The sequence below is a fragment of the Heterodontus francisci genome, chromosome 15 (genome assembly GCF_036365525.1).
Source record: "Heterodontus francisci isolate sHetFra1 chromosome 15, sHetFra1.hap1, whole genome shotgun sequence".
In the NCBI taxonomy this organism is placed as follows: Eukaryota; Metazoa; Chordata; class Chondrichthyes; order Heterodontiformes; family Heterodontidae; genus Heterodontus; species Heterodontus francisci.
In genome coordinates this window covers 78,466,236-78,486,576 of record NC_090385.1, presented here as the reverse complement: position 1 = coordinate 78,486,576, position 20,341 = coordinate 78,466,236, and the positions used below count along the sequence as shown (strand labels likewise).

At 42.7% G+C, this 20,341-nt stretch overlaps 1 protein-coding gene across 13 annotated transcripts in view; it reads left to right on the top strand.

The window, feature by feature from the left end:
• The window catches only part of elf1 (E74-like ETS transcription factor 1), a 280,446-nt gene that overhangs the window by 214,057 nt on the left and 46,048 nt on the right, over positions 1-20,341 (top strand). For 12 of the 13 annotated variants that reach the window (XM_068047711.1, XM_068047709.1, XM_068047704.1 and 9 more), the window contains one exon: positions 16,599-16,981. In XM_068047711.1, coding sequence (XP_067903812.1) covers positions 16,910-16,981 — 72 coding nt within the window. In that variant the 5' untranslated portion in view covers positions 16,599-16,909. Of the gene's footprint in view, positions 1-8,704; positions 8,852-16,598; positions 16,982-20,341 lie in introns of those variants that run through there. The other variant, XM_068047713.1, reaches the window with a different exon arrangement.

The window sequence follows — 20,341 nt, the reverse complement described above, 5'->3', positions numbered from 1 at the left end:
AAAGAAACTGAAAAGGAGTTTGAAGTTTCTCCTAGCAAGGCTAGATGTTTATAACTGAACATTGCTCTAGGACTAAATTTGCAATTATCAAATATCTCTGTAGTCTTGAAATTTGACTTGAAATCTCTTCAGGAGATTCATAATTGCAGACCTCGGGTCAAAACCATTAGCAGATAAAGAGATGTCTGGGGAGGTGGACAGGGGGATAAAGACTTTGACATTTTTTGCACTTAATTTTTAAATTACTAGAAACAAGCTTACTTCAGGAATTGCTGAAAATGAGATTAAAACTGGGAAACTAAGTGAGCCTCAGTGTGCTTAAAAAAACATTCTGGATTAGCAGATCATTAACTGAGAATGGGTACTGGGACCAATAAGAGCTCTCTGATCTTAAGGAGTGAGTGCAATAAGGTGCTCCAGCATAGTGCAAGAGATACCAAACCTACAAGCAGTCAGGAACGTTTTTAGGACTCGCCCTGTTATGTGTTTTGCACCAGGTAGTAATGAGTGAATTTATATACGTTTGAATCTTGCATTTATTTTAACCATTTAAGAACTGAGGGTGGTACAGAGTTAAAGGAATATTTTCACCAGTTAAGTCAGAAGAAAGACTCGGAAACCTAAAATAAAAGCAAAATACAGCAGATGCTGGAAATCTGCTTCTCTAACTGAAAACAATTGGAGGTGAGGGTGTGTTTGAAACTTAGTAAACTGGTGTGTGCCAGGAATCATTATAAAAACATAGTTATTGGTCCAGTCTATTAGTTCAGTTGGGTGGGCTAGGAGTGGGGTAGTAACGGAATCTTGGAATTTGCTCCCCACCAATAATAAAGCAATCTCAATGAACAGAATGCTGAATTAATTAAAAGCAAAATACTGCGGATGCTGGAAATCTGAAATAAAAACAAGAAATGCTGGAACCACTCAGCAGGTCTGGCAGCATCTGTGAAAAGAGAAGCAGAGTTAACGTTTCGGGTCAGTGACCCTTCTTCGGGTTAATAAAGTTAACCTATTTCGTTGTTAACTCGAGAAAACCTGTCCGATTGGTTCTTGTTATGATCATAGCAAGTAAGTAATCAAACACCAACTGAATTGGCCAGTACATCCACTTTAAGAAAGACTACAACAGGTTTAATTCTAACAAGGGGAGGGAAAAGAGGGAAGCCCTTCGACCCCTCCTCACTTGACCATAACATAGTTGAGACAAAAGTAACTCTTAAAATGCTCATTGGGTCGTATGTTCTAACACTTTGGTGTCCCTGATCAGGAAGGGAAGACATCATAATTATGCAATTAGATTGGGAATTTTATGGAGTATTTTAACATATTCCTTGTCAGATTGTCCTCAGTGAACCATGCATATGAACAGGAAATGTTTTATGAAATGCTATAGTAATAAATGTGCTTGAAGTTGATCAGTCATTTCCAGTGTCTTAGCCAACATCAATTGTTTCTTTACCTGAAGCAAATATGGCTTCCCTGCCCATAACAAACATGGCCACCCAGGGTTTTCAGTATTTTTACTATTAGATATAATGCATTTTACATTCAGCTTTTCTCTGTGTAAAGCTAAGCTTCAGTCCTCCCTACAACTCCCTAGCTTTTAAATCCCGAGAACTCAGAACAGAAAATTGTTACCACAACAACTACTTAGACTGTCTCAGTGGTGATGGCGGTATTGGCTACCATCCATCCATGCTCTTTAGGACTGAGGCTTAAGCAAGAATTCTAGGCAAAAGCATTTCCCGAAGTTTTCCCTTCAATTATAGAGGCAAGGACAACAAAACAACGTTTTTGTGTTTCCTTTTGAATGTGCTTCGGGTGCTTGTAAATCATTGTTACCGCAAAAAGTTAAAATAGGAGGAGCCAGTCGAAATGGCGGATATTTTTAATGCTGCTGGATGAATTCCTTCCTTGAGCTGTTTTAAAAAAAATCTTCAACCAGCAAGAGGATGTTGACTTCAGTGTTTTGAGACCAAAGTAACCAAAAAATAACTAGCTTTATAGAAACTGTCACTTTTTAAAATTTATTAGAAAAGGGTCAACAAATATAATACTTTCTCCCCAAAGCTTTTAGATATTTCCATAATAGTGTAAATATTTGCAGACTGCTGTTCTAGCCTTGGGTGGCAAAGAGTATGGCACTGGTGGGTAGCTTTTCTAATGTCCTTGTGGGTAAAGGTGTTGTTCATTTTATCAGGAAGCTGTGCAAACCAAACGATCATAGGTTTGATTTCCAGCTTGTAACATCCAGGGTAGCTGGGGCAACAGTTGGGTTAGGTACCCTTCCCCTCAAGAGAGAAAATTCAGCCAAGATCCCAACTCCTGATCACTACCCCCTACAGTCCTCCAGGAAAAAAAATGTTTCCATTTTTATAGTGCTTTTCATAACCTCAGGGAATCAGTAAAAGTTTTACAGCCAATGAAGCCTTAAAAACAGGCTGCATTGTTAGCCTTGATTATGTGCTCAAGTCTCTGGAGTGGGATTTGAACCCTCAACCTTCTGACTCGAGAGGCACTAGTGCTACAAACTGAACCATGGCTGATAAAAGCTGTGTCACCTGCCAGTTATCTGAAAATTATTCCATTACTAAAAAGTCTATTGGTATTTTTGTTGGAACAGCCAGGTTGTATTTGCTGCCATATTTATCCCTTCTATTATGGGATGGTGACAACCCATCAACAGTTCATTCCTCCCCACACCTCACCCCCTCCCCAAAAAGATCATTACAAGGCAAGGAACGTCATTGCTTAGGAAATAGAAAATGTTTCCAGCTTTCTCATGTGAAGTCAGACTGCAGTCTCCAGTGAGTTCCCCTACTACACTGGTGTGTCATTCTCATCTTCCATTTGAACCTTCCTCCTTCTGCCCTTCAATGAGACTTTCACAGCGTTAAATTGGCAAAGATCAGAGCCTCAGTTTTGCCTAACCCCCCCCCCCCCCCCAAAACAAGAATGGGGCAGGTTCTGCTTGGATGCTCGATTTGTGTCCCACTCGATTTAACATTCCATTGACTTCAAATATAAAGCTACAGCATTGTCAGTGCCCTGGTGTGCCTTGTTCCCACCATGGCATTTGAGATTTTATTTTAAATGGGAAACCTTTCTGCTTTCTATGCAAATACCACCAAATATTCCGGCAGCGTAACCAACAACAGCAGCATTATTAATATGGAACAAAATTTCACAGAGGCAGAATCCTAAGGATAGTCTGAAGGCAGATGTCATGCCATAAATGGGGAACTGTGAGGCCTTCAATCGATTCCAACTGTAGATGTGTTTTATTGTATTTTGTGCGGAAAAGAGGCAGTTGGCAGCACTAGGTGAAGGTGTTGCTTCAGATTAATCGATCTTGACAATCTGTCCCTTCCCCTCTTGAGAACATGCAAGTCCAGCAAAGGTAGAATCTTGGGGCCAGAAAATCCCTGGGATCTGCTCCTACTCCTCCAGCATTAGTTAGGCAGAAGCTCAGTGGAAACTCTCTTTACGCTCAGAGACTGGAGCGAGAGCAGACACCAGAGATTTCCCAACCTTGAGCTTTAGGCATAATTTGCATCTCTCTCAGATGCATGGGGGAAGAAAAATAACCACAAAACAGCTGCAAAAATTTACTTTTGAAGATCTCAATGGAACCTAGATTATGGGAGAAAATGCCACACTGGAATGTGTATTTTTCCGAGTAAACATAACTGACAATGTTCATTACAATGCGGAGTTTTGATGCTATAGAAATACTACCATTGTCCTCAGTGGGGTCACGTTCACATTTTTTTCATAAGCTGACACTCCGCCGCTCTGTAACAAAAACAAGAAATGCTGGATTCACTCAGCAGGTCTGGCAGCATCTGTGGAAAGAGAAGCAGAGTTAACGTTTCGGGTCAGTGACCCTTCTTCGGAAGAAGGGTCCGGAAGAAGGGTCACTGACCCGAAACGTTAACTCTGCTTCTCTTTCCACAGATGCTGCCAGACCTGCTGAGTGAATCCAGCATTTCTTGTTTTTGTTTCAGATTTCCAGCATCCGCAGTATTTTGCTTTTACTCCGCCGCTCTGTAATGGACATGACTTGGCAGTGTGCCTTAACTGCCCAAAATTGGCAGCGTGTTTGTGTATGAGCGGAAACACCATATGTGTGCTGGAAATGGAGGTATTCTATTGAGCTTGGTGTTGAAAGCAATGCAGAGAGAGATCCTAGCAATGTCCTTGGGGCCCCATCCCTGCTCTAACCTCGAACATCCTGGTTTTACAATGATCAGCAGCATTTCATCTTCACTATGATGGGCTTTGAAAACAGACTGTGGACAGTAATTGGGAAACAAATTTGCCATTAATCCATTCAAGATCAAAGTAGTATTACAATCACGTTTTTATTTACAATTCCTATTGAAATATTTTACAGAAGAGTAAATGCATTCCAAAATAGATCTAATGTAATCTCATCAGAGGTCATTAACCTAAAATGTTAACTCTGCTTTTTTCTCCACAAATGCTGCCTGACCTGCTGAGTATTTCCAGCATTTTCTGTTTGTGTAGTCTAATCAAATTGTGCCTAGTCCTGATTTTATTTACCCAATGACTGTTTTGCCAAGATGAACAAGAACGGTCTTGATAATAGTCTGAGTTACTGGGGCGGACCCAACACCAATTATGGCCCAACTTACTGCTAGTGTGTTATATATAATGAGCTGTTTTCCGCATCATTCTTTCTGCTATTTTGAGGTGGTGGTTCTGAACTAGTTGACAGCGTTAATACATTTGAATGCACTTCAAGGGAAGTAATGCTGAAAATATCTGTCGGGCTATGAACCTGGGCGGGGGAATTCAGTTGGTTTATTCTTGATTATTCAAGGATGTCACACTTTTCTAGTTCCCTAAGCAATAATGCATTGTGTGCAAAAGTGCTTTTACTGACACACAAGATTTGTGCACTATATTCGATGGCCCTCACGGAGATGATAATGCAAATGAGCTTTGAAGGCATTAAGGAGTTAATGGCACAAATTTCTTTCCTAGCTTAGAGTAATGTTTATACAGTAGAGAAATATATTTACAAAAAAAATCCTGTTTATTTGGCCTCTTCCTGCCAAATCCTGAAGATATTGATTCCTTTCTAAGATACAGTTACACTTAACGGCTCCAGTTCTCCCACAAGTGACCACTCTTCCCATACTAGTCTTTACAGTGAGAACTGGAAAGCTATTTGGCTATAGGGACCATCACAGCTGAACCCAATCTTATCCTGATTCAATGTCAATGCATGTACTCCTCCAACAGAGGTCATTTTAAGCAATTGGTGCAGCATCTCTAGGTGATCATAAGATCACCAGATAGTTGTAAATGAGGAAGGCCATTCTGCTCACCTTGATTAATCCATTCCAGAGCGATCTAATGTCACCTGACTGTAGCATTCATGTGTATTTTTAAAAATCCAGGACTTTCTGCCTCCATTACTCCAGCTTGAGGCTTGTTTCCGTAGTAATCACTGCGTGTGTGAAGAATTCATGTTTTTAAGTATCCTCTAATTTGAAGATGAGCAAAATACTGTGGATGCTGGAAGTCTGAAATTAGAACAGAAAGTGCTGGAAATACTCAGCAGGTCTGGCAGCATCTGTGTAGAGAGAAACATAGAGTTAATGTTTCAGGTCTGTGACCCTTCATCAGAACTGGCAAAAGTTGGAAATGTAACAGTCTTTGAGCAAGGGGGAGGGGGGAAGAAGAACAAGAAGGAAGGACTGTGAAAGGATGCAGCTGTGTTCCCTTGTTCTACTAATCCCATAGTTAAATTCAAAGTAATCCTCCAAATTAATTTTTTTAATACTCTTAGCAATCTTGTATACTTCTGTAAGATCACCTAGGCGTAGAAATACATAGAAGTTACAACATGGAAACAAAACAATTGACCCAACTAATCCTTGTTGCCATTTACCCTTTGCATGAGTAAATAGTTCCAGTCACATATGTTTATCCTGTTCCCATATCCCGTCAACCCCATTTTTGTCCTTGACCTCTGTAATCTGGAATTCAATGTAGAAATAAAATTCTGGCCCACTTAGTCACCCTGGAAGTGAATTCCACAGCCCCACTACTCTTCATAAAGAAATTCTCTTGTTCTGTGTTCTAAATCGCTTAAATTTGATCGTATATGTATAGTCCCTCATACTGAATCCTTCCTATAGTACTTTGGATTATCATTGGCAAATTTTGACAGCATATGAGAAATAGGAGCAGGAGTAGACCATACGGCCCATTGTGTCTGCTCTGCCATTCAGTATGATCATGGCTGGTCTTAGGCTTCAACTCCACTTTCCTGCCTGCTCTCTATATCCCTTGATTCCCTGAGAGACCAAGAATCTGTCTATTCCACTCTTAAATATACACTGTTGCCTATAGGCCTGCATCCAAATCATTGATACACATAGTGAATCGAGGTAACCTCCAAATGCTACTTTCTGAGTTGATATTGGGATTACCCTCTTGGCTCTTCTCCGCAATGCCTCCAGCCCTTGTATGTCTCCCTTGTTCCTTGGTGACCAGAACTGGACACAGTACTCTCGGAACAATCTGACTAGAGCACTGTCAAATTGGCCCCTCCCTAACTCTGGGACACCAAGCCCAGTTGTTGCAGCTCTACTGTTGGCCCAGCTGAGATGAGCTAACTTAGCACAGACTGGACACGGTATCCTGGGATCTTCCATGTCTGTATGGCTCACTCGTTCATTGGATATACTGGGGTGGGGGTGATGACTTGCAGTAAGAGTTTGGTAGTGCAACTGAATTCCTTTAAATGGAAAAAGTGTCCTTTGAAAAGTAAAATAATTCACTGTAAAGTTGAGCGAAGGTGGTGTTTCAGATTCATCATGGAAATGATGGTGTGATTAATGAAGTCACAATGTAGAGGGAATGGCTCTTTGTTGGTATTTTCCTCTTGTGTGTACAAGCCACGTGGAACAACCATTCAGTAACATGTCTCTGTTCTTCCATTGTATCTTGTAATCAGCAAACCAGTCTCCATTTAATTATTTCCCTCCACCCTCCACTGCCGTCCCGATTTTCTCCACCCTTCTCCTGAGGACATTGACTCTTGCTGGAACATGTTCGAAGTCTTCTGCTATCTCACCCATTCTTCACATGTTGATGTCAGCCTATTGCACTGTGAGAGGCATCACAGACCACATCTACTGTTGATGTGTGCACTTTGCAGTAGAGGGCAGTGGACAATAATAACTGGAATCCTGGCTGACTCTCCCTGACCCCCCCCCCCCCCCCCCCACCAACCCAGAAATATTGAGGCCAATTACAATACCCCTACTAAAGGCCTGCTACCCGACCTGAACCCAACGGGACCCGTCGACATGTGTCTGGTTTGGGTCAGGTCGGGCCGCATTGGACACGCTCTATCACCACCTCAGGTAAGTGACTTTAATGTTAATTTACTTTTTGGACTTTAAAGGTGGTTTTGCTGCAGTTATTTTAAGCTTGTGCAGGTAAGGAACAAAGTGAAAAACGCAAAGTAAGTTAACTGATGGTCGGGTCAGGTCGGGCACGGGAAAAAATGAAAGGGGTCAGGCGCGGGAAAAAATGGAAGGTCTCGGGCCGGGTTGGGCTCGGGGTCGGATGGGGTTCTGTCGAGCTTGGGTTGGGTCTCATTTGCAGACCTGAGCAGGTCTTTAACCCCTACTTCTGAGTTCAGCCAACCTAGTGCAGACCAGGAATCTAACCTGACGTTTCTATGAAATAATTAGCTAGCTTGTATAGACTTAATGTGGAAATGGAGGGAGGGAATCATAAGAGCCTATAAAAATTTAAATAAATGTTATATATATATTCTCAAAATGTGAAAGCTGTGGCCGAATATTTAGAAGAAAAGCTAAACTTGGCTGTTGTTTTGCTGAGCTGAAGTTGCAGATCCGACCACAGGAATAGTGTAGAAATGTGAAGGTCAGTGACGAACTGCATTTCCCACAATGAGTCATAATTAACATCAGATGACTGATTTGTGCAACATTCTGTTTCACAATGCAGCAGTAACTGCAGAATAGTTCAATGTTTTTAATTCTCAGGGCCGATTCTGCAACCCTTTTGTCAATTCCAAACTTGTTGATTTTGTTTTCTTCTTTTCTCGGGCCGATTTGTCTTTCTTCCTTGTTGCCTGGTGAATGTACTGACTCCTTGCTGGTTTACGGTTTCACAGGTACTGGTTGCCCCTTCAGAGGCCTCAGCCATTTAGCAAGTCTTTATGCATGGGACCTGACCTTGACTGCTGGTAGACTATCCAATTCTGGGATGGGGGCAGTGGGAGGGTGTGGGGGTGGGGGGGGGGCGTTATTATAGCTGAGCCCAATTCTGCACTTAGCCCAGCACTTTCCATTGAATCCAGAAGTGCTGAAGCCTATTTTAATCTTACTCAAATCTGAGAACTTTCTGGTGTGTAATAGCTAACCATCTCATTGTGTAAACTCACTGAACTGTAGTTAAGAGATTTACCATATCCTTCTGAGTATTTTGTACGTCTCCGGATAGGTAGAAGGACTAAATACTTGCATTTAACCAGCGCCTTTCCGAAGTACTTTCCAGCCACAGAGTACTTTTGAAGTGTAGTCATTGTTGTAAATGTAGGAAACAAAGCAGCCAATTGGCGCACAGCAAGATCCCACATACAGCACTGTGAAATTGATCAGATAATCTGTTTTAGTGATGTTGGTTGAGAAATAAATACTGGCTAGGATGGTGGCGAGAATTCAGTGCTCTCCTTCAAAATAGTGCCATGGGATCTCTTAAGCCCACCTGAAGTAGCAGCCTGGATTATGTTTTCAAGCCTCTGGAATGGGACTTGGACCCACAACCTTCTGACTCAGTGAGTATGCTGCCCACTGAACCACAATTAGTTTGAATAACTGGAAATCCTCGAATAACTTCTTTGAACTGTGATATTGTCTGCTTTTTTTGGGGGGGGATACTGATGAACTTCATGTTAGCCGAAGTCACTGCAAATAAAAATTTCCAACATGGCAATTTTTCACAAGATGGAGAGTTCTAATTCTCTCCTAACTCGTTAGAAACAGAATCCATGTGTCGGTCAGAAGCTGACCATAACTATTTAGAGGAACCATGTGCCTGTTCTAAAGTTGCAGGGAAGATTTTTTTCCCTCTTTACTGTTGGTACTGAACTTTGCATGTCCAGTTTCACTATGAACAGAGAGAAGAGAAAACCTTTTAACGACCACATTGTGTAGATTAATGCAGGAGAATGTGCAATTGGCAGAAAAATCGGTTTGGATAATGGTGGAGTTAATTAGAACTTTACAAAATTACTTGCATCATCATTACAACAAGGAGAAACCCATCGGTACAGCAGTAGCACCACTGAGACCTTGCTATATTTCAGCAGCAGGAAAACACAGCAGACCATTACTGGCGTCATTTATACAAGTCATTTCCTTTGAGTTTTCTGTAATGATGATGATGATCCATCTTCAGATGATAAAAGATATAAGCGGACAGTTTTATAATCACTCTTCACACCGGTGCTGAACAGTTCTAGGATTTGGCAATAACATGTGAGGGTATGATTGTCCTCAGGGACTTAACTCTTTGATCACAAAGTACGAAGCCAAAATCATTTTGTATTGCTGCTGTTGGTATCTTTTGCACGCCAAATGTGTAAACCATTTAAAATCAGGAATGTACAAGTATAAATCTTGTGACAATACTTTGCAGCACCCAACTTGACAGCTGATTAAAACTAAATTTGTGCATCAAATGTGGAACTTATATGAGGGAAAAATGGTTTGTTTGGAAATGACTCCATGGACCAGCCATTGCATTTGAGTACTTCCCTCTTTGTTGCACCTGCATATCTGAGGAATGATTGGATTATACCTGTAGTCATCTGTAATGTCAAAATACTTGCACTGTTAATCTGTTACATTTTTCTTTATATTTTCTGGTGATATTTGCACCAACAGATATTTGCAGATTGGGTGCATGTTCAGATTTTGTAGGACTTTCCATATTCACAGTACATAAATATTTAAAATTACTTTGCAATTCATCATGATTGCATATCTGTTCGGATTGCAAGTATTGTTCGTTTTCTCTGATGTGCCAGCATATTATACATGTTGAAAATATTGAAAGGGTATTTTTCATGCACTGTGGATCATCAAAGAGGGTTTTTAAAAAAACTTTTCTTGTATCTTTTGGTAACCTGAGGGCCCTCATTATTAAGCATGAGCATCACTGGAGAGAATAAGGTAGAACAAATTCCTCAGAAATCCATTAGGAATTGATTTCTTGTCAAATTTTTTGTTGGGTTGAGGGGTTAGAAAAACATTTTCATGCAATAACTTTACCTTTCAACTGTATATCAGGACTGCTAAGATTACTCGGGGAGCTGAGGAGTTCAGTTGTGACCCCGTTAGCTAGATGATCGATGACCTGTTTTTATGAGTGGATTTAGCCACTTCTGTAACCTTTTTTAAAGCTACCGTAGAGCACTGTTTCAAAGTAGGTCTGGAAATTGTATTGCTTATGAGAAAACAGTTGCTTGAGTATTCAACAGAAGAGTGTGTCTTTTTTTAAAATTCTTTCACAGGATGTGGGCATCGCTGGCTATGCCAGCATTTATTGCCCATCTCTCATTGCCCTTGAGAAGGTGGTAGTGAGCCGCTGCCTTGAACCACTGCAGTCCATGTGGTGTAGATACACCTACAGTGCATTTAGGAAGGGAGTTCCAGGATTTTGACCCAGTGACAGTGAAGGAATGGCGATATAGTTCCAGGTCAGGATGGTGTGTGGCTTGGAAGGGAAACTAGCAGGTGGTGGTGTTCCCATGCATCTGTTATCCTTGTCCTTCTAAGTGGTAGAGGTCATGAGTTTGGAAGGTGCTGTCGAAGGAGCCTTGGTGAGTTGCTGAAATGCACCTTGTAGATGGTACACACTGCTGCCACTCTGCGTCGGTGGAGGAGGGAGTGAATGTTGAAGATGGTGGCTGGGGTGCCAATCAAGCAGGTCGCTTTTGTCCTGGATGTTGTCAAGCTTCTTGAGTGTTCTTGGAGCTGCACCCATCCAGGCACGTGGAGAGTATTCCATCACACTCCTGACTTGTGTCTTATAAATGGTGGACAGGCTTTGGGGAGTCAGGAGGTGAGTTACTTGCTGCAGAATTCTCAGCTTCTGACCTGCTCTTGTAGCCATAGTACTTATATGGTTGGTCCAGCTCAGTTCTGCTTAATGGTAACCCCCAGGATGTTGATAGTGGGGAATTCAGCGATGGTAACGCCATTGAATGTCGAGGAGAGATGGTTGGATTCTCTTGTAATTATTTGAGATTGACTTACTTTAGCTACCTTTGCCAATTTGATTAGTCCAATCTACATGATTAAAATTTCCCATGATTATTGCAGTATCTTTCCTACAATCCCCATTATTTCTGGATTTATATTCTGTCCTACTTTGTGGCTACTATTAGGGAGCCTGTAAACTACTCCCACCAGTGATTTCTTCCCTTTGCTATTTCTTATCTCCGCCCAAACTGAGTCTACATTTTGATCTTCTGAGCCAAGGTAATTTCTCATTACTGTACTGATCTCATCCTTTATTAACAGAGCTACCCCACCTCCATTTACTTTCTTCCGAAATGTCAAATACCTTTTGAATATTTTGTTCCCAGCCTTGGTCGCTTTGCAACCACGACTATGTGATGGCTATCATATCATTCTTGTTTATTTCTATTTGTGCTATCAATTTATCCATCTTGTTACGTATGCTGCATGCATTCAGATAAGGAGCCTTTAATTCTGTCTTTTTACCGTTTTTCCCTACTCTGACCTCATTTGCTGGTGCACTCTTATGTTTGTACGCCCCGCCCTTCCTGTCACTCTCTGGTTATCATTACCCATATTGCACTATTGCCTTGTCCTTTCTCATTAACTTTCTAAATTTCCCCACACCTGAATGCTCTCTCCTGCTATTTAGTTTCATGACCTCTATACAGCCCTAGTTATATGACTTGCCAAGACATCAGTCCCAGCGCAGTTCAGTTGAAGGCCATCCCAATGGTACTGGTGCCAGTGATGAATTGAAATCCATTTCTCCCGCAATAATCTTTGGGCCACACGTTCAACTCTCTGATCTTATATAGCCTCTGCCAATTTGCTTGTAGTTCAGGTAGTAATCCAGAGATTATTGCTGTCATGCAGGCCCCCACCTGCCAAGAATGAGACACATTAATTTCACCACATGGACATTAAGGCTGAAATTTTACACCGTCCCAGCGGGTTGGATGGTGGCGTCGGGGCGGCGTAAAATTGAGCGGCAGGCTCCGGGAAGCCTAACCGTCCCGATTCAGCCTGCGACCAAGTTTACAGCGGCCTGGCAGGGGGGCGGGGGGTGAGAAGTGGCCCGCCTGCCCGAGGTCAATCAAGACCCTTAAGCGGCCACTTAAGGGCCCTTGCCCACCTCCACGGGTATTTTACCCGTGGCAAGTGGGTGTGTCGGGGATGTGAAAGGCCACCTAGCTATAGCTGGCGGCCTTTCTGCACCCCGGGCCGGGGGGGTGGTGGCTGCCAGACGGGCAAAGGGTGCCCGATTAAGGGCCACCCCCACCTCCCAACCCAACCCCGGGATCCAAGACGCCTCCTTCCCCGCCCCCCCCCCCCCCCCCCGAACGACCACCCTAGCCTCACCAGGGCACGACTGATTCCCTTGGTGAGGCAACCCAAACTTATCTTTAGTCCCAGCCCCTTGGTATCCTCCTCTGTCGACTAGGCTGCAGTCCCAGCAGTGGCCACCACTCCCAGTGGTGCTGCTGAGACTAAGAGCTGCCGGCCCGCTGATTGGCTGGCAGCTCACTGAGGCGGGACCTCCTCCCTCAAGTGGGTGGAAGTCCCGCCTCGGGCCAATTAAAGCCTGGGGATCAGTAAAATATGGGACGGATCCCCAGGCTGGGCGGAAGCAGGTTCGGCGGAGTCCAGCTCCCGTCCACCCACTGTAAAATTCTGGCCAAATTTTCAAATTGTTGCTGGAAAGAAGTGAAGGTCTATTACAAGGGGTTGCAGGCCCCTGGCTGGAAGGACATTTTTGCATATTAACAGACACTGCCTGGAACAATGGAGCTATCCCCTGATCCACCCAAAATACAAAGCCAGAAGTGATTACACCAGTCACGTGACTACCCTGCTGGCCAACTTGGGGAGTTTTAAATTGTAGACACAGTGTTTGAACTGGCAGAAAGCTCTTGGCTCCTGGATTGAAAAGAGCCTCTCCTGTCTGCTCCCATCTCTTTGTCACTCGCTCCAAAACCCACAGAAGACACGTGACCCCCAAGAGAGAGAAAAGTCTCCTACAGTGAACAAGATTTAAGACGAATACAGGGCCCCAACGAAAAGCAAGACCATATCTTCAATCAAGGACTCTACAGCAAGCTCAAAGTACAGTAACAAAAAACCCTCCTCAGAGATTGCATCAAACTTTTCCACTGTTTTTTTCCTTCTCTTTTCTGTCCCTATCTGCATGTGCGTATCTTGTATGCATGTTAGCGTGGGCGCATCGTGTATCCGTAGGTGTTAACCGAATTAGAGTTTAAGTTTAATAAATTTCACCTTTCTTCTTTAAACCTAAGAAAGCCTTATAATTGGAAAGCGGTGGACAAGGATTCACCAAGGAGGAGCTCAAAACACGGTGTGTTTAAAATTAAACCCTGTTACAGTAAGACCAGGTGACGGCTGAGAGGGACCCCTAGACACCTTTCTCACCTGGTCGTAACAATTACCTTTGTGCTTTTTAATTTAGCCCCTAGCTGCGTATACTCCCACAGCAGAACCTCTTTCCTACCTGTGTCGTTGGCATCCATGTGCACCACGACAACTGGATCCTTCCTCTCCTATGCCAAGTTCCTCTACAGCACCAAAGAGATGTCCTTAAACCCTGATACTGGGCAGCCAATGCAGCCTTTGGGACTCAAGCTCTTGGTTGCAGGGAACACTATTTATCCCCCCAACTAAATTGTTCCCTACTACTACTATAAATTCCATTATGCTCCGCCCATTTGAATGGCTCCCAGCACCATGGTGCTGTGGTCAGTTTGCTCATCCTCCCTGCAATCCTTGCTTTCATCCATACAAGCTGCAAGAACCTTGTACCTATAGGATAAGTGCAAGGGTTGACACTCCTCCATTGCTACCTTCTGGATCCCCATACCTGCCTCACTCTTGGCTGCAGACACTTGCTGCAGATGCGGTTGCAATGGATCACACAAGCGTCCACCAGCTCCCACATGGGACAGCTACAATACATCACCTATTCTGCTGTCTCTGTTGTGTTTTATTTAACTAATTGGGTTTCAAGTTTAGAAATATCAGTGATAATTTGTAGTTTAACTAGTTAAGCTACAAATTTAATACAATACTTTATCTCTCCCCAGTACCAGTTTACACTACTGCCCCTGTTAGAAAGGGAAAAAAAACCCTTAAAACTCACTGTTACGGCCAGGTGAGAAAGAGGTCTAGTGTTCCCTTTCAGCTTTCACCTGGTCTTACTGTAACAGGGTTTTATTTTTAAACACACGATGTTTTGAGCTCCTCTTTGGTGAATTCTTATTCGCCGCTTTCCAATTATAAGGTAAAGAAATTAGCACAAATAGGCTTTCTTAGGTTTAAAGAAGAATGATGAAATTTAATTAAACTTAAACTCCAATTCGGTTGATGCCTACGGATAAACAGTGCACCCATGCTAACAGGCATACACAATACTCACATGCAAATAGAGATAGAAAAGAGCAGAAGAAAAATAAAGTGGAAAGGTTTGAGGCAATATCTGAAGAGTTTTTTTTATGGGTCTTCGAGCTCACAGTAGAGTCCTTTTGTAAGTTGATCTTGCTTTTCGTTGGGGCCCAGTATTCTTCTTAAACCTTGTTCGCTGTAGGAGACTTTTCTCTCTTGGGGTTCATGTGTCTTTAGTGGGTTTCAATTCTGTGAGCAGACAGGAGGAGAGGAGGTCTTTTTCAGTCCAGGAGCAAACCGCTTTCGGCCAGTTCAAACACTGTCTCTACAACTTAAAACTCCCCAAGTTGGCCAGTAGGGTGGTCATGTGACTGACTGGTCATGTGACTGGTTTGACCAGGCCTGTTCTATGTATTGTATGGGAGCAGGGGATAGCTCCTTTGTTCCAACACTGTCTGCTAATATGCAAAAATGTCTCTCTGGCCAGGGGCCTGACAATTCCTCGTAACAGGCCTTCTCTTCCCAGCAACAATTTGAAATTTAATGTCCATATGGTAAAATTAATGTGCCTCATTCTTGGCAGGTGGGGGCCTGCATGACACTCACCAACCAACCACCTACTGCTCACCTAATTAATGGCTCTGGGCATCAGCTTTCAGGTCTCACTGTCTCTGGCTCTCTCTCTCGGATCACTCCTTGTTCTGTAAAAGACCAGAATAGCACCTCCTCCCTCACTGCACTGAATTCCCAAGTTAAGCACTCTGTCTCACAGGTCTCAGTCGAGCAGAACTTTGTGTGTTAGCAAAACCTCCTCTATTTATACTAGCTAGAATTCCAGAGACCTTACATGTTTATGGGCTATTGGCTTTGCCTTGAACTGAAATGTCCCCTAATGTAGTTTATGAAATTTCAAAAGCCTCATCTATAATACACTCTGTGCACAATGAGCTCCTCCTTGAGATTCTGGAAAAGTATTCAGAACAATTTTTCACAAGTTTTGATCCCTGAATGAATAAAGTCTTTGTATTTAATACAGAATTTTCTTTCAAGCTTAAAAAAATTTAGCGGCATATAAAGGGCTTATTAGTGTTTGTAAGATTCAGATTCTTAAATTGTACTCCTTCATTAGATCTCTTTCTGTATAAATTTGTACTTTTGTTTTATTTACTTTTCTCTATTGTTCCTCCTTGACCTCAATATTGCTCACCATTACCCAGCCAAGCTCAGAAAGACCATTCATTCTATTGTCAGGCGTCTGCCAAAGTCTGAAACTGCGTTCTTCAGGAAGTGCATTGGAATATTAGTGATGTGCTCCAAGCTTTGCCTTCTTACATTCCCTCAGAAGCTATTAGGTCTGTGCTTGGTGCACCTCCCTCACAAGTTGGGTGTGGTTGGCATCTCCCCAGGTGTGGAATCATTAGTGCATGTCCACATCCAAACCTCTCTGTGGTGCAGTGCTGTGATATACCAATCCGTCATGCCAACAGGCTAGCTTAAATTTGACTTTGTTTTGAAAGTAATCCTACTGGTGGTCAGGCACTTACCTCTAATCACACATTGTTAAGATGCAAAAAAAAAGTAGGTGACAGACTGAGCAGCAAATCACACAAAAATATTTCTTCATAGAGTCATTCTGATTTTGGATCATGGCATATGAAGTGTTGTTACTTGTGTCCCTGTCTGGCTTTGGGAAACCCACTGGGAGCTGACTTACTGAATATGCCATGTCTCTTATCAGTCACTAGGCTGCCTGGCCTACTGGTACTAGCACCACTGGCCCTAATGTTTGGGAAAAATGTTGACCTTGCTTCCAAGTCTTTACTTTGGGCAGTGATGTGGTTACTCCCAGATTAACATTTTCTTTTTGCTTTACTCTTTCAGATCTAATTCATAATGTTTCAAGAACTTGCCTTCTCTGCAAGATCGTAATCCTGCATCCAGGACCGAAGAAGGCTCTCCACTGTCTCAGCACTGCCACACCGAGTGATGTACATGCAGCTCTGATTCAACATTGGTCACCTTGGTGCATGCTTCCTCGCATCCAGGTCATCAAGGCTAACGAGACTGATTGATTGATTTCTCCACACTGACTACCTCCCTGGAGCACAAAGCATCCATCGTTCCCACAAGCTTGTAGAAAGTCTCTCTTATCCTGATTCTGGAGAGCTGTTGGAGTCTTTGATCTGTGAATTATGGCTGCTGCAGTCCAACAGTCCGAGCTGGTGTTTGAATTTGCTAGCAACGGAATGGATGATGCACACGAGGTACGACCCGCATGCTTAATGTACAGTTCACTCTACTAGACAGTTAGGCATATCACAGAAGAGCTATTTTAACCAGAGTACTCATTTATTGGATTGATTGATTAGCAAAGGAGAGACCAAGTCTTTATCTTACAAAAAAGCTTAGGATGAGAAAATGTTTCAGAGTAAAATATTCCAGGTGCTCAGAGTTGTGGACAGTGACTACACTACAAAAGTAAGGGTATATGTATATAATGGTTCCTGTCTGTCTGTTGCTGATCCTTTAACAATTCCTTTCATGGCAACTTCATTAGATTTTAACCAAAATACTCAATTTTCTTTTTCATCAGACCCTGGCTTCCTATCAAGAATTGACAATATGCTAATTCAGACATGAAAGGTTCTGTAATTTAAAAATTATTCTTCACTATATCTTGACCAAGCTTCAAAATTCACTTTCTCTCCTCATGTAACTTTCAAAAGTGAGCATTGTGGTGTGGAAACCATGCTTTAGTACTATAAAACGTATGAAAAAGCAGTGAACGAGAAAGCTCATTAAAACCTACTTCGAACATTCATCATTAACCTTGCTGCAATTTTATGAAAGCTGTTTGCAAATGAGCAATAAACATTGTCAGGGGAGGGTTGCAGAGTGAGGAACTGAGCCTGGAAAAGTGAAAACTGTTACCATGGCGATAAAGTTAGATAGAGTTTTATCCCTAGATAGCCAGTTTCCTATTAAACGGTGAGTTTTATTGCAGCACAATCCCATTCCATTTCTAACGAGTTCAGTTGTATCTGATGGCACAGTGCTAGCTGGAGATTACTTTTTCCTTCCCTCTCTGTAGAGATACTTGGCTTTCCCTGTACTCTGTCTCTCCATCCTTAATGGTCCATCTGAGGTTGTAAATTCACCACATAGGGAAGCAATGGCACAAATGTGTGTCGTGAACATTTGAATATCACAGTTTAGTATTTTAGCATCTCTGGTGACCTTCAGCGATGCCAATACACTGACATAGTACTGCACTATTTCTAACCTAAATAGATGTTTGCATCAACAAAATATATGCTCACTCTCCAAAGCCCATGGGGTGACATCCAATCAAAATCCCAAGTGACGCATGCTTCTCGCTTCAAGTCTGTGCACCTGCCTTAGTTAGAAGTCTCAATGCACCTCAGTGAATGTCATGCAGATGGATTAGGCCAAGCGATCGAGCATTGAGGCAGCTGTTTATAAAAGTGAGTTTCTATCACTCCAGACCTGAAGGAAGGGTGCTACAAGTGGTAAATACCACTTAAATAGACCTGGAGACTTTAGCTGTCTGTACAAAGGTGATTGGAAAAACAATGCTGAGGGGTGTTGGGGCTTTTAATCTTTGCTGACAGGATTTTAGTGAACTCCATGAAAAAAAGTTTCACATATCTCTTATCCCCATCCACTGCCCAAAGATATCACTAATCACCAACATCTAGGTAGATTTGGGTTTTCATTCCTATTCATAGTTGGAATTGTTGTGCATGTTATCGATGCTTTCCTTACCTCCTTCCCACTGAGTGTTTGACCTGACACTATCAACCCGACTGGATATTCTTCACAAGATGCTCTTTCTTCCTGTTGGTGCCTGTTCCACTTACATTACAGTACAACTCTTTAGCACCAGGTTAGCAACGGAAAGGTTTAGATGTAAAGCTACAGTTAGTGCTCCAATGAGCACAATGTATTTCTTGTTTTTGGCTACATTGTCAAACATTCTTATCTCCAAATAGACTGAAGCATGAGAAAGAACAAACAGTAAATAAGATGAATGACTGGTTCATCAGTTTCTGGTGATATTGCTTAAGGGATGAATGTTGACCAGGACACCTTGTTCCTCTTGAAATAGTACCTTAGGAATCATCTTAAGCCAATGTATCCAATAGGACCAGCTGACTAGCCATGGCACCATCACTTTAGCCACATGCATTAATTTTAGTCACAGATGCCTCTCGCACTCTCGCAATCCAGATAAATGGGCATGTGTACTTAACAAATATTTACTGCCTTTCAGTTATCAAGAAAGTGAAGAACTCATAACAATCAAAAAAAACATGTTCATACTCTGGGCTGAATTTTCAAAACAGGGTTGGGAACCCAATGCCTGGATGATTTCTGGGTCCTAACCCTGTGCCTGAGCAGCATCGCTAATGCAACATGATTTTCAAATGTTAATGGCCGAATTGGGCAGAAGGCAAGCTCAGCGCCCAATTAGTGGTGCCAAGTGATTGCAGTAAGCAATAGCTGCCTGCAGAGCGCGAGTAGCAAAGGCAGACAGCAGCCATGATGGGCCTGCCACTGGCTTGACGTTGAGAGCAGGCAGTTCAGATACCCAATGACAATACTTATTACTTGTCTGCTAATCAGAAATGCGATGAGCCACATCTTGATTCCGAATTAGCCACAAGAAGCTAGTGGTTGAGCTACTGGACAGCACTGACGTAAGCGAGTGGATACACCCTTGGTTTCATCGAAGAGCGGCAACTCAGTGCTGCACTGAAGTGTTGGGTTAAGACTTTGTGGCCTGATCCATAGTAGGGCATGAATCTATGACCTTCTGAATCGGAGGCGAGGGCACTACCTACTGAGCCAAATTGAAATCATTTGATGCAATGTTTATTCCTCTTATGAAGGAATAGAGTGAGGATTCCTTTCACTTGCATGGGCAAATTTGGTTTGGGATACAAAGCAAACAATTTTAACTCCGTGTCCAAACCTGCCAGAATAATTTTGAATCCCACAGTATGAAGGAGTGAAATTAACATCTGTAATGCAATGTATTTTGAATATTAGGGGAAGTTTTCCTCTGCTATGCGCCTGGGGAATTGACATTCCCCAGGTTCAGGGAAGAAGAAAAAGGAACCCCACCCATCACCACCATCTCCGGTTTCCCAGGATTTCCCCATGGTGTGTAACTGGGCCTGTGCCTGTAGTAGGTGCAGGCCCAATGTTAGTATTGTAATGAGGTAGGTGAGATTGTCCCGCCTCCTGCTTAATTTTCTGGTGAATCTGATCAGTGCGCATTCCGCTGTGGGAGCCCTGCCAAAAGCCGGTGCTGTTGTCTGCCGCCGGACTCCTGTGAGCCTGAGGTGGGACCAGAGAAAGAAGGAAAATTAATCTGAGATGTTAAAAACTTATTTTTAAACTGTAATAGGAGTGCGAGTCTATCTTTAAGGAATGTTGGAGGGAATCTGCATCTGTCCAGTGTTTCTTTTCTCCTTGCTGGTGTAAATTCAGGTTTAAATATCTAGCCAGTGGGCTTATCGCTTTATTGCAGGATGCCTGCCTGTTGTGCTGGTGTGTACTGGGCAGTATTGCAGGCTGTGAGGTAATTGCCCTGTGTT